The 15,537-nt window shown below is 40.4% G+C and overlaps 1 protein-coding gene across 1 annotated transcript in view; it reads left to right on the forward strand.

Moving 5' to 3' along the window:
* The window catches only part of nrxn2b (neurexin 2b), a gene marked incomplete at its 3' end in the record, with an annotated part of 516,377 nt that overhangs the window by 70,562 nt on the left and 430,278 nt on the right, over positions 1–15,537 (forward strand). The window contains exon 2 of the mRNA XM_083910752.1: positions 15,405–15,452. Coding sequence (XP_083766878.1) covers positions 15,405–15,452 — 48 coding nt within the window. The remainder of the gene's footprint in view (positions 1–15,404; positions 15,453–15,537) is intronic.

The following is a 15,537-nucleotide window of genomic DNA, read 5'->3' on the forward strand; positions in this document are numbered from 1 at the left end:
CAAATAGCTTGTGACTCAGACGGCTCCGAGCTCGACTGATCTACCTCCAGACACCTCTGTGGATGTGGAAGGTAGTGAGTGAGTGAGGGGTGCAGGGGAGGGTGGGATCGCAGATTAGGGAAGGAAAAAAAATATAAAAATACTTCTTCCTGTGGAGCAGCCGGCGGGTCTCTGCACATCCCAATGCTTTTGTTATAGAGAATAAATGCAAATAATGCAAGAAATAGCCACGAGAACAGATTGAGTGGTTTTCTTAAAGAGCTGTCATGGGGCTAGAAAACAGCATGGCTGGATCTAAGGATGGAGTTGTGACAGATGGGATCAGCGGAGCCTCATATAACAGCCCAGTCTGATTTAGCAGTCCTACACTGTGATGGTTTTCATGGTCATTTTTTTTTTTCCCCCATACATGCATTAAATAAAGTCTCAAGGGCATTCGCGAAAAAACTTCACCTTTGTATGCGTGCGCAGATCAGGTGCGGCTGCGAGATAACGTGGAACTCCTCGCACCCCGAGGCTTGTGCTGGTCTCCAGAGATCTCCTCAGGGTAACAGGCTGCTCCATTTCCCCCCCCCCACTCTTGTTATTTTAGATAGCCAGCTGCTGGAGAAATTGATATGATGAAGGTGAATTTTGCATACGTCGATTCACCGACACGTGCATTTAATATACTCTGAATAGATAAATACACTCTCAGTTCCCTTGGGGTTTCATTTTTACTTGCCCTGTTTTAGACGATAGCAGTGCAATACATGTAAATACTAGTGCATGCGTTAATGTTAACGCAGGGGTCTCAAACTCAAATGACCTGGGGGCCAATGCGCATCTCCTGTGATAAAGAGGGGGCTGGCCTAGAGAAGAAAAAGTGGGGGAAAAAAAACTGTTCACAATGTTGCATCATGATATCACACATATACTTAATAATACTATTTATGATGCAAAATTAATGTATTAATATCGAAAAGAGACATTTATTTTAAATTACATACATAATAGTGTGGACAACTGTAATTAAAATTCCTACCAGGAGTCGTTTCAGCCACTGCCATTCGTGGCTCTAACATTTATATATGTAATTGAATGTTGTATATGATACATTTAATAATGGGATAATTATGACCAAATGTCTTATTATTACTGGTATAAAAACATTGCTAGCAACCATATTATATTCTATCACCTCGCTGGCAGCTGTGCCTCAGCTACACACTGCGTTTAAAAGACGGTGAGGTCGTGGGCCATGTTTTCATTATAACGTGATATTAAGTGGGGGGCCGCATGTAATCGTTGGGGGGTCGCATGTGGCCCCCGGGCTGCCATGATAACTGACCAGAATAAGCTGTGTGTGACGTCATATTTATGTGACTCTCGATTGCTAAAATTAGTCCCTAAAGTAATGCAGTTTTTCGTGCTGGAGTCCAGGCGTTGTTTACCATTTAGCTCCGTTAGCTACCTGTGTACTGCGTATGTGTGCCTCTGTTTTTAGAGTTTACCATTACTTTAGAGACTCATTTCAACAATCGGGAGTCACGTAAACATGATGGCGCCCTGATGGCACAGCACTAGTAAATGCATAGCTAGCTTTGTATTTATTCCACTTGTCTGCGCTCCATGTTGTGCACAGTTGAACAATACTCCTGGATTTGATGGGATACAGAATTTCTGATGATACGAACAATAAGTATTTAGTCCCAGACGGCACCAGGAAGATTTCTGAAGATTTAATTAATTGTCCCATACCTGCAGTCGCAGCTGAGTTTACCTTGGTGGGCAATGAACCGGGAGACAACTCCCCCATGACTTTACAGATTGAGCGTTATGTGGATAATGTAATGTAATAAGTCGCACAATGGCAAAGCTTAATCGCTTGCTTCCTGAAAGAGACACTTTTGGATGATGCATAGGTTGAATCTCGAAGTGTGGAGGCCATGAACATAATATATAGATATATTTGTATCCTTAGATTGGCTTGATGGAGTATAAACAATAGAAAAGAGCAAGAGGAATGTGAAGGTGTGAGGATTATGTGAGTACACCGGTATGGCTGGCTGTCATCGCCGCCACGGCAGATACACTGGAGCCAGTTGCCATGCCAACAAGTGTCAGGCTGCAGCATATCTCGCATTTGTCCACATACGGTGTGTAACGTGATGAGGGACTTTCAAGAGAAACAAAACTCAGGATGTTGAAGGGAGATATCTATTTTTTCCTCAAACACCCCCCCCCCCCCCATTCTGCCCCGCCCCTGCACCATCATCGTTGGTTTGAATACAGTAGCTCATACATTTTCAGGGAGATTCAGCTGACACTTCAAGGTGGAACACAACACATTGTTCAAAGAAAAATGTCAACAACGGGACTTAAAGTTTATGTCCTGGCTGATAGGACGGTGGTCGAAACACGGCCCTTCCTTAATCTGTAGTCGGCCACGTCACCCTTTATATTTAAATAAATTAAAAATATATAGTTTTCATGATTGATGGTCCTTCAGAAATGTGCATAGCAAAGCCTTGTGTGTGTGTGTGTGTGTGTGTGTGTGTGTGTCTTTATAGCTTTCCTTGGTAGCTATCATTCGTGAAAGCCAATTTCAAACAAAGCTGGGTTATTTCACAGCACACCGGCACCAGACGTCTCCTATACTGTGTTTAACATTGTTGAAATATTTGTTTACAAGGTTCAGTGGCGTTTAATTTCCTTGTGATCAGCTCTCTCCCCTCTCTTCTTTACTCTTCTCTTTCCTTTAAGTGCCGTCTGCCTCCTCAAATTCAGGAGTCATTTTGTTTGAATATGCAGGGGACTTTGCTCTTCGCCTAATTAGAGTTTGGCGAGATCAAAAGTGAGCAGCAGAGCTTTTTTTTGCTTTTTTTGTAACTAAAGACGCTACCTTTACTTTCGTTTTGCTGTTGCCTTAATGTAGCTGCACTTTGCCATTTTAAGGGCACAGCGTCAACTTCTTATGAATTTATGATCACTGCAGTTCTCTTTGTCTCCAGTTCCTGTTTGACATTTTTACATTTTCCACGTAGTGAAGCCACAAATGTAATTACCACAGTCACACTTCAATATTGTTGTGCAGTCAGATCTGTTTAAGCCGGTTGTGGGGGGAAAATGTTTTTCACGAAAACATTTTTTTTTCCTGCAGATTGAAGAAATCTGTCTGAGCAACCTCTTCAGAACTATTTAATCCATCATTTTCGCAACAGAGAAACACAATTACGCTGTTTTTGAGGAAAGTGCGATACTCCAGTTGGGAGTTTCCAGAGAGTCAGTTAAATCGTTTCATTGTTCTCCACAAAGAGAATTCCAGCCTCAGAAATAAGACACGTAAATAATTAATACATTTGCAACACAATTTCCATTAATTTAGCCATAATTACCCAACTCACTCAAATGAATGAACTTCTAGAAGCACTGCGGATTCCTTAGTCTTAATGGTGTTTACCCGACCCAATGAGCTAAATGAAATTAGTGCCTCATCTCAGTTGGAAGACATTAATTTTCCATTATGGGATGTTTTCGTTGTTACCTGCTGAGACCCACCCCCTGACACAAAACAGGAAGTCACCCTCTGAAAACTTCACAGGGAACCACATTGCAAGGAAAGTCATTCAGATTTTCTTTTCTTTTCTTTTTCTGTTTTTTTTTGTTCCCCCCCCTGAACAGGAAACCACAGTTCACTGCCATGCTGTTAATGGAGAGTAAAAGGATATGTGCTCCTAAACACCGGCTGAAGGGAGGAAATTGTCAAAGTGAAACATTAAACAACCAAAAAGCGCTCAAGGCAAGGTGCTATTTTGCACTAATGTCCCTTTAGATTACTTTGTCTCTGACTTGAGCTTCCATGGCTCAGAGGACTGAGAGGTTCTGTTGTTGTTTTGCTCACTGACATGGCTTATAACTGTACTTGTGCAATAGATGTGACTGTGATAGCAAAACAGATTCCTCCAAACAAGTCAGTCTTTTTCCCCCTATTTTCTTGAGACATGTTGGCAGAGTGGTTAGCACTCTTGAACAGGGGCCTTTCTGCATGGAGTTTGCATGTTCTCCCCATGTGTGCATGGGTATTCTCCGGGTTCTCCGGCTTCATCCCACAGTCCAAAAACATGCAATAATTATGGGGATTAGGTAAATTGCACCCTCTAAATTGGTTTAGGTTTAGGTTGGTTTTCCACTACAAAATAGTCGCAATTCAATGTACTTTAATTACTTCCTCCGTGACCGAAGTACAGAGTCCTTCTGCAACAGCGGCAGGGTTTGTGATGCGCTAAATACACCACACTCCTGTGTTAAATATTGAGATTTTAGACATTTCCCTGGTAATTGTTGGAGATTAACCCCCGTTTTTCTAGGATTGTTAAGTCTTTTTAACTGATCTACAGTTCGGCATTGTTTTGCTTGATTCTTTGTGTCTGACGTTGCGCTCACGCCTCTTCCTTTGACGGAACTCTCTGACCAATCAGACGTCATGCATAGTATCGCCTCAGCTCGCCCGGAACCTTGCCAGAGCAGGTACAAAAAAAAAGTACCAGGTACTATCGCTAGTGGAAACGCAATGTAACCGTGCCATGCCGAGGCGAAGCAAGTCGAGTTGACCCCATGGAAACATGCCATATGTGGCCCTGTGATGGACTGGAGACCTATCGCCCTATATGGAGGATAAAGCATTAAAATATGGGATGGATGGATGTTGCTTTTGTTACTTCTGTATACTAAATTGCTTTAAATGGTTTAAAATCAGCCAAGTTTTAAAACCTGGTATGAAATTACACAAGTAAGGAAAAGAGAATAGCAGACTGGGGTTGAACGACGTGAAACGGAGGGAGTTGAGTGGGGAAATGCTGTGTGAGAGTGCATTGTAGAGAAGGTTTTCTACATAACAAAGAGGTGTGGTCGCATGTGCTAATCATACACTTGAAGACTGGCTTCCGTCCTCCCATCAATGCTGAAAGGTCTCTCAATCACATCTGGTGGTGCAATCACAGCTTCTGGCATTCTAGAATAAGAAGGGGGGAGAAAGAAAAAAAATGAAACTTGAAGGATTGCACACATTTTGTTGCCCACTCTCCTCCTTTTTTTTTTTTTTTTAGCTTCCCTAATGAGTAGAGTCCAGAAGTGGCAATCAAGAGGCATTCATTCTGTGAGACTGGCTGTGGAAAGAGGGAAGAGGGTGGATGAACCACGATGCATCTGTGGCACTGGCAGAAGACGAGGACAAGGAGAGGCAGGACAGATGGATACTTTGGGAGGGGACACCAGATCTCTGTAGGAAGCCCATAAATGAACGGGAAGCAAAGACAGCATGTGGGAAATGGACGTAGCCTTCCAGAAGTAGGGTTTAGCCACCAGGGGGTGACTCTACTGGTTGTAAAAAAGACCTCCATTTGAACAGAGGTCTATTGTAAAAATGAGCATACTCTTCTTGCTTGATTTATAACGTCAGTAAACACTTTCCCGAGGAGTTAACTCGTGAAATTAGACAGTAAACCATGGCACATATGAGTGGACACCAGTGTGAATGACGGCTTGTGTCGTCCAGGGCAAGGCAGGGGTCATATATATATTATATATATGGCTCATGAAATTATAGAGAGAAGATTATAGCACTTTCATGTTTGGAGATGTACCAGACGGCATCAGCATGCTACATTTGCTATTCCACATCAAAATGGCAGCTGTTTTGAAGTGAATGCAGTGGGACTTTTTTGCAAAAACACTGTGGCTCCTCTCAGCATCTTTCGTCTGTCTTGGGTAAATTAGCGCCAGTGAGGAAATTATCAGCGTGTTAGCTTCATCGGCTAAGACATTAAATTAGTTCAAGTTTCCTGCTGTCGACATATGGAGGCCCTATTTATTTATGAACTGTTTAATTAAGACGAAGCAGCCGATCTCTACCTCGCACCAATCTCCGAGACACACTGATTTATTTTTCCAGACACTTCCCATGACATATTAAATGTGTTTTCCCGAACAAAAATGTGTGAGCAGAGTAATTCACTCGGCATTATGTAGTTAATTAGGAGTTGTGGGGCAGCACATTATCTTGATGTGAGTAATTTTGTGTTGTGAGAATTAACTATAACGTCCCGACGTACGGATCAGACAGCGATCAAGCCAGGAGAGTTTTACGTATATATGTGTTTGCAACGTCTACAACTCCACGCTGAATACATTTAAATGTTTTAATTTTGCATTATGTCAGGACAGTGCCTTCATTAATTCTGAAACAGCAGCGTTGGAGCCAAACTAGGAGCAAACAGGAATGTTTTGGATCGTCTGCCCCGCGAGTATTCTGTTTGCAAATGCTGGCGCGCGCAGCCGTAATTATAGTGCGGCCCTGTAATTGTGACTTTGAATAGTAAATCACGTTATTTGACAGGCCTCCAAACAACTTAGTGTATCGTTGCTGACAGATGATGGCTGTTGCTGCTGTGTAAAGCGGAAAGTGACCATAAAGATTTAATGCTTCACTCGCTCAGCTTAAGTGCCTCGCCTGGGGTCAACAGTTCCCTGTGGTATTTCCAAGGAAATCAAATGCACACGCACACACACACTCACAGAAAATGAAGAGAATTGTAAATTTGGTGTAAAAGAAGCTCTTTTTTATTCAGATACCTTGAAAACCTATGGCATTTGGCCAGAAAGGAATGCACCAAGTAAAGATGTAAACCTGTATAAAATGGACTCAAGAGTGTATTTTAAGAAGCAATGCAGGAATCATTCTATATATAATTCTACAAATTAGCATATTCCCTGCTCATTCGATTGGTCATTGTCATCATTAGCATACAGAGAGGCAGGAAAATATATGTATTCAAATGAGGTTCACACAAAAAATCAGTCCATTCTCTTCATGACGTAACGTCCATATAGGGCTGGGCGATATGGCCTCAAATCAATACCACGATATATTGAGCAGCTCACCTCGATAACGATAAATAGACGATAAGTTTGAATTTGCTAAATGACTTCATTGCCTACTTTGCATAATTGACCATTTGCCTGATATAAGTGTCCGAGTGTCTTAAAGGGACATGAACATTCAGGTAGCCTCCCTACCTACACACGCAGCCAAAAACAACTATTTTTTTTAAATTATTGAATGTATCGATAACGGCAAAATGACGTCGATTATTGTCGTAAATTTCGATAGCGATACATTTTCGATATATCGCCCAGCCCTACGTCCATACCACAAAAAAGATGGCATTGGTCGTGACGGTTTGGGACAAATGTAACATGGATGGACATGTTGGAGTATAAACGGGCCTCCAGTATCCCATTGAATTTTATGTTTGTTTAATTGTTTTCATTTGGTGCGTGGAACGTTGAGCGCGACTGGTCGGTTGTAGAAATGGCGAGAGAAGAGGAATTAGAGGACGCATCCGTAACGATTATTTTTCATAAACGATTACTTTCTTGATCAATCGAGTAATCGTTTGGTCCATAAAATGTCTTTAAAAAACCTGGAAATGATGATGTTCTCAAATGTCTTGTTTTGTCCACAAACCAAAATGGTTCAGTTCTAATTATTTCTTTGTTTATATGGAGCAAAGAAATTAAGAATATATTCACATTTAAGACGCTAAAACAATCAGAAAATCTTGTTTTAATCATAAAAAAGTGGTGGATGAAAGGGCAACTGTGGGACTGTTGCTCACGCTCGCGGCGACACTTTGAATAATGGTCGCTCATCTACGGAGACTTCACACCAGTGACAGTTTGACGGCACAATGAGGAGAGAGTCGGGCAAGAAAGGACAAGTTCTGCTTACCACAGCATTTAAACAGCCACACTAAAGCAATGGAGGGTGTTTGTCTTTCAGTCTGCTCAGTGTTTGCTGCTTTAGTGACAAAGAAACCTATTCTTTTAAGAGTTGACAGAAGAGACGGTTTATATTCCTACGTAGAAGGCAAAACGCATGTTTAAACGCAGCAAAGTCTCCCCTCTTGCCAGTAATATCTGATTAATATCTGTAAATGGTGGGTTATTAAGCTAAAGATGTGATGGTATTTCAAGAGTTTTAGAGTGATATGAACCAAGCCATGGATTCTGTGAACCGTTCCATCCCTTTATTCAAATCCATTGTGACAACAAGTGAAAACAGGAGCAAGATTCATTTTGTCTTGAAGTGTAACCAGTGGTAGATAACAGTGAAGGCTCTCTGCCGCACAACTGCAGGATAAATCTGCAGAGGTAGAACTGTGTCGTTCCTACAAGTGTGATACTGAATGCATCGTGCACTAAAAGGAAAAGGAATAAGAGCCAAGACGGCCTCAATGGGATATTGCCTTCCAGATCTCTGACACTCAGGACCTGTGAGTTTGAATTTGTCCGGTTAAGAAGAGATTCATCTCTCAGAAAGTCAGCTTTGGTCTCACTTTATCTCCACTTCATCTCCACAACGTGTGCCGTGGAAGAACCAGAATACTTTTTACTATATTTGACGATCAGTGGCCAAGTCTAAAACACATTTTCTGAGCTGTAGCTTGTGGTGGTTGAGAATGAATGAATTTATTTCTACAATAATTTGGGACAAATTCAAAATTGTGCAGGCGAGACGTATTATTTAGAAACAGCAGCACTGCGTTCTAAAATACTGACAGTATTCTAGGCACAAATAATTGAAATAAAAGTGGAAAATGTTTAGTTAATTAGAATGTGTTTGCTACATCTAAATATCTTCACCATATTGAACACATAGCATATTATTTTGTCTGCATACAATTCAGAGTTGCATCACACTTCACAGTCTAGAGTATAATTATAGTTTCACTATAATTATTTTCAATGCATTCAGTGATGAAGACGAAGATATCACGATTCCACAATGCAACTGAATTATGTCTTCTTTCCTGGAATACTAGGTAGTCACTTTATTCACACTTCTAATTGGGTTTTATTTGTATTAATAATAAAGGCTTACAGAGGAGATTATGGGTTCACGTTTGCTTGACTGCGTGCATGGCGGTTATTGCCTGCTGAGAGCCAAGCTTTTGAGCCTTTTCTTCTTATTAAATATCATGCAGTAAACCCCACATATAATCTTACACATTAAGTTAGAATCCTATGGGTGATCGTGCATCTTTGCTTTTCTACATTCGTGTAGTTTGTGCTAAACTGAAGTGTTGGTCACTGTGTGTCACTGTCTTCTGACAGATGTTTAACCTGTTGACCATATTAGGGCCAATGATAGCTATTTGATTTAGGGTCAATGTAGACATCTTAGGATGTAATTTAATACAGAAGAGTATTAGGGCCGCCAAAAAAAGTTGAAACAGCATGAATTCTGAAGTCATAATTCTGAGATTAGTCAAGAAAAAGTCATAATTCTGAGATTTAAGTAATACTTCTGCTGAGATTTAAGTCATACTTCTGAGATTTAAATCATACTTCTGAGATTTAAATCATACTTCTGAGTTTAAAATCTAATAATAATAATAATTCTGAGATAAATGTCAGAAGAAACTCACAATTCTGAGTAAAAAGTCATATTTCTGAGATTAAAGTCAGAAAAAAAGTCATGATTCTGAGATTTAAGTAATACTTCTGAGATTTAAAGTTATAATTCTGAGATTTAAGTCAAAATTCTTAGATTAGTCAGGAAAAAGTCATAATTCTGAGATTAATATCAGAAAAAAGTAATAATTCTGAGATTAAAGTCAGAAAAAAGTCATAATTCTGAGTTTTAAGTCAGAAAAAAGTCATAATTCTGATCTTAAAGACAGAAAATAGTCATATTTCTGAGATTATTGGCAGAAGAAAGTCATCATTCTGAGTAAAAAATCATATTTCTGAGATTAAAGTCAGAAAGAAAGTAATACTTCTGAGATTTAAGTCATAATTCTGAGATTAAAGTCAGAAAAAAGTCATAATTCTGAGAAAAATGTCAGTCTTTAGGGTTAGGACTTTAATCTTAAGAATTCATTTTGTTTTTTTCTTCTTTCTTTCAATTATTTTTTTTTACATGTGTCCCTAATACTCTTCCGTATCTTTCCCAGTCTTCCACTTTCTCTTTGAAAAGCTCAGTAAGACACAGTGATGCTCAGCAGAGCAGCAGGCAGACAGTTTTTAAGAATATACAGCATGTAAAACACATTACCTCGCAGGCAGAATATGTTCCCTCTACGTTTTTTTTTTTTTATCCTTTATTAAAATCTCAGTGAGCTGCAATCTTTGCACTGTCAGTAAGCCGCGGCGGACTCATTGGGTACATTTTCACTAGTTATGAAAGTGAATTGAACACATTTCTTCTTTATGAAATGTGGGGAAGTTCTGTGTTAATAATTCAAAGCACTGAACGACGTGGGAACCTTTGACATCAATCTACAGCTCTCTGCATTGAGTGGAGAAGTTTTCTTGGCCCCTGCACCTCCCACTCTCTCTTTTCTTTCCCTCACTAGAAATCCACAGTGAATTATTAAAGCCACAGTTTCTGTATTACATAAGCCGCGCAGAGACATTATGCATTATACTGTAGATCAGTGCTGCTGACATGGAAATTATTCACATTCGCTCAGAAGCGTTTGTCTCGTCCTTTAAGCAGATGTTTTTACAAATTGCCCTGGTTTGTTTCAGAGCCATCGAGGGCCACGCCACCACTTTGAGGCAATGGGAGACCTGCCGCGATGATTCCTCTATTAAACTTTATCCGTGCCAAAGTCTAGCAAAAGCCGGTGATTTGTGATCACGTCAAACATTTTGGATAGTATGCAGTTTTTTATCCCGTGCCAGGGCTGCGTCGAGCAATAAGCCACACATAAAACCATTTATTGTTCCTATTTTATACTTTCACGACTTTGATACACTAAGGTAGTTCTTGCCCGCTTCCACATAAAGTCATCAAAGGTTAGCGTTATGAAAAAATATGTTGTGTGACGCGTGTACCGTCGAGCAAAGAAGAGGCTTTTTGTGTCTGTGAGGCAGGTAAAAGTGCAGCGGCCATATGCTCGTGACAGTCCTTGGAGGGTGACGCTATTTAACATGCCGGCCCAGCACCATAGGGGATTTGAAAAGCAACCACATCCTCGTGTGAGTTTGTCTCTGTGTCCGTCTGATGAACGAGGAAGAGGGAGAGAGGAAAGGAAATGTGGGAGTGGGGGGAGAAAACGGGATAATGATGATGAGAGCCATTTTTCTCTGTCCCCCTCTGGTTGCTGCTGCCGTCCTGAGACCGAGGACATCTGTTTGTGTGAGCGTTTGTGTTCGTACGATGACGAGGACCCCGTTTTTAATCTGGGAGTATCGGAGCAGAAGTGACGTCACAGTGATTTTCTACAAGGTTGCTCAGGAAAAAAAACACCTGCACGATACAAAGTCCTTGCCACGTTAAACCGTATCCTTATAGGATATCACAAGAATAACCAAATCAATCTTCATTTTATAGTTAGGTTGTGTGTCGCGTGTAACATTTATAATCAGAAATTGATTATACTATTTTTTTTTAATATGTTTCTGTAACTGTATAAAGCCTTAAAGTAAACCCGTTATGTCAAACTTAAAGGACCTGGAGGGCCAATGAGTGTATAGGTCACAGAATTTCAAAATAAAAGTCATTTTTTGTGATATGGCATAATAACGTAATTATAATGCAAAATACATCTATTAACCCTTTAACACAAGCACAATTTGTATTACTGCAATTACGCGACGGTTTATGCTAAGGGACAAAAATTTCAACGCTCAAAAGCATTACGGTAATTTCGCTCACGCTGTTGCCGGAAGCTGTACTAAGCTATAAACACACAAAATCTGGTGTTCGTACAGTGTTTTTCTTCATTTTAAATTGTTAATACACTATTTTAACATGCAGTAAGTTGTGAATAACTGCCACATATTGAAAGTTATTCTGGAAAAATGGGCAAAACCACTTAGTCACAGGACATTTTCTGGCCTTTTTATGAGGCTTAGGTGTCAAAGTGTTAATATCAATAACAAAGAAATAAAAAACAAAAAGATTTGGACAACTGCAATTAAAACACCAAAAAAAGCTCATGTGTGTAATTTAATGTTAATATTAAGTTGTATATTATGTTTATATTCTATCACGTCAGCCACACACGCTTGTTTTAAAGGTAATCGATTAGGGGGCCTCTGCTTTAGGCATATACTTCCTCTTTATGGAGACTTGAATGGACATCCAGAATATGTGCTTTGTGTCTTAAATCAGAAGAAAATTAAATATAACAACATCCTTATATAACAATACCCGACCTTTAAATGCAACTATGTTATTTGCATGTAGATATAAGGGCGTTTCAGCCACAAAGGCTCATTTGAATGAAGTTAGTAGTTTGTCAAACAATAGTTGTTTGTGCTCAGCAGACCTGAGAGGAGGAGAAGAAGAAGAGCTTAAACATGCAGAGGAAGAAGAAGAAGAGAGCAGGAGGCAGCTGCAGCTGCTCTGATGGAAGCAGACAGAAATAACAAAGTGGGGGACAGGAAAAAAGAAAGGAGGGAAACAGAGGGAACAAGATGAGACTTGAGGATGTCTTCTCTCCTAATGACAGAATCATGACCATGCACCATCTGTCAGTCAATCATAGCCAGCCAATCAGAGCCGCTCTCCACTCAGCGCCGGTTCCGTTAGGTACGTCCATCTGTACTCGCCGCAGAATCAAGGACGGAATCGAACGCACACGTGCCAAGGAGATGGGGAGGCCGAAAGTTTTGTCACGATCTCAGGATGTACGCGGCGGTGATTTGATCAGTGGTCCCGACGTTGTTGTCGAAATGGTAGTTAAGAAAACCGTATCTCTTCCTCGTGTCTTTCGATTAGGACGAGTCCGCAGTGATCAGCGCTTCAGATTTCCAGTCACGCCGCCCTCTTTTCCCTTCCTCAAAAACCATTTATTAGTGAAAGCTGTCACATCCTGATCAGGAGTGGACATGTTGGGAATTTAGCATCGTCTGCTTTCTGCCATCAAAATATAATGTGTGTGTGTGACTGGCTGTGATAGTGTTATTGCTTCTCGAGAAATAAGAAGAAAAAGTATTGTATCTCGAAAAAAAAAGATCAAATCACAAATTTCTAATTTTCCATTTCACCGTCTGATACAATACTTGGAATTGATTTTTCCTTTTGATTGATTTTTAGGCTTTTCTTTGCCACCTGCGCACCTGTCTGAATCTCTGGTTAACGCTGGCGGTGGAGATGACATTTGACAACTTGCTGCCACTGCTCTGTATTCTCTCCTCCTTTTGTTCCATGTATATCTTGTGTGTGTGAATCTCTGTTGTTTGCCTGAGCTGTGTATGTGGATAGGGTGGATGGGGTGGATAGGGTGGATAGGGTGGTGGGTATTTGAATGATTTGGTATGCAGTGACAGCACCGTCCTGTTTCATTGCAGGAGCTTTTTCGCCTTATCTCCTTAATGGATTATGAGTAAGGGAACAAAAACAGAGGGAGGCAGAGTGAGAATGATTGGACTCCCTGCAAAGGGCTTGCAGGAAACTGACTGCAGCCAGATAAATAAAACACTCTTGCCTGTACATTTCCTCTCCCCCCCCCCCAAATCACAGATGTTATTAAGAGCGAGGACTATAAGGAGATCTTGTAGTGTCGAGTGATTTGAGCTTCTGTACTTTCTGCATTGCAATTCACCTGCCTGCTTGTGGCTGCTTGTGGCGGTATAAATATGTGTTAGTTTCTTTGCCGAGGCGTCAGAGACACAATCTCTCTGTAAGAAAAGGAATGTTTACTTAACCTTAACAGTGAAGGATCTCAGGTAGCCAGTGTCTAAATATCAGTGCACAGACCTTCGCTAGAGACAGACCCTTATCTATTTGCTGGTCGTTGATGTGTCAAGGCAAAACATTCCAAATCCATGCTCAATATTCATAAATTGGAACCACCAGTGATTTATTTCATGTCTGAAACTGCTTTTCTACAGGAAAACGGCTCTATTTTTCTTCTTGTATGACTCTTTGGTTGTTGCTGCTGAATGGCACAGTTCCTTTAGAAGTCAACAGTACAGATCTTTCCTGATGTTTAAGGGTTATTTAGGCCTGGGCTGGTTTGCCGGTAGCGCCAAGAGTGTTGGTGTTTGACATGGTATTGATCACGGAAACAGGTTGGTTTGAAAACATTTGACCTTTCGGGACTTCTAACTTCTAGCGGATATGGTGTTGATACTTCTGTGTTGCCTGAGGTTGAATTCAGTTTGCTTTGACCATGTGTTTTATTTGAGAAAAAAAGCCTGTTTTTTTTATTATTTCTTTTTCCATTTTTAGATTTTCTTCCAAGAGCTTTTACCACAGGACATGTTACTGGATGTTTGTCGGACATGGACTCTGTCAGCTCAGTTGTTTAAACCAATATTATGTTGTAATCTCTGCTGCCTGACATTTTTTTTAGTCTTCTGTACAGTGGCCAAAATATATATGTTGTTGAAATGTACTGTACTTATTGTTGAGAGATGTTTTTGTGCATTGTGCTATTGTGTAATTGGAGATTTCATGGTTCCACATCATCATTAACAATGTTTTTTTTTGGAGTTTAGTTGCTGTTGATCTGGCGATGAATGCACTGAAATCAGATTGTCAAAAGTTGGTCATTTTGAAAGAGACATTGTTTTTCCAATGTAAGTTATATTTGTCCAAAACTGCGATGAATGTTTGTCGTGAGGCTGCGGATGCGTTTTTGCGTGGGTTATAAGAGTGTGTGAAAAAGTCTTTTGCTTGGTTTTGTGGCCTAAGTTTGAGGTTAATTGATGTTGTTCCATCGCTGCTCATCCGCAACAGCAGGTGCTTATTGTGGACGTCTTGCTTTTGCATCTATTGATCGGCGGGTTTAACAATGTGTGCACAATAGCCTACACTAAGCTAAATAACATAGCAATTGTTAGGTGGCTATTGTGATGACCCCTTGGATCTGAGCGGGGATAATCTTTGGCATTGTTACAGACAATGCAAAATATTTTATCCTGTAGCATCAAGTGTTTTTTTTGTTTGTTTTTGTCCAGGTTTATTCTCTGACCCTGTCTCTGTATGAAACCTTGCAGAGCTGAGATTCTGTTTTTTTCATGATGTGAGTTCAGGAGATGAGGAATCTAGTTGAAGCCTTTCCTGCCAAACAGTTCTCTGTGTGTTCCATAAGTACTCCAGAGGAAAAAAAGCATTTGTGAGAGCAATAGCCTTCGGGGGTTGCGCCAAATGAAAATGCTTTTTTTTCTAAACCCCCCCACACCTCACTCAAGAAGTGTTTGCTTGTTTTCTGTTACTATTCGCTCTCTATCTCTCTATATATATTCCTCTCTCTTTCTCGTTTTACCTTTGATTTGAACTCTGACATCCAAGTCTGCCCCAGGATGTCTGTCACAAACTGCAGTCCAACGTTGTGACAATGCTTTTTTTCTTCCCGTGCCGTTTATGACCTTCTTTTCTTCCTCTTTCTGTTCTTTTTTTCTGTTTTTTCCCTTTCAAGGTCTGGCGCACCTGACGTTAAACGACCAAGGTATGGGTTCATTCCTTTTTATTTTGGTTCTGTTTTTTTTTTAGAGGAATTGACTCAACCTCTTCGCCCCCAGCCCCTCGATACA

The sequence above is a fragment of the Microchirus variegatus genome (assembly GCF_963457635.1).
Source record: "Microchirus variegatus genome assembly, chromosome: 2".
In the NCBI taxonomy this organism is placed as follows: domain Eukaryota; kingdom Metazoa; phylum Chordata; class Actinopteri; order Pleuronectiformes; family Soleidae; genus Microchirus; species Microchirus variegatus.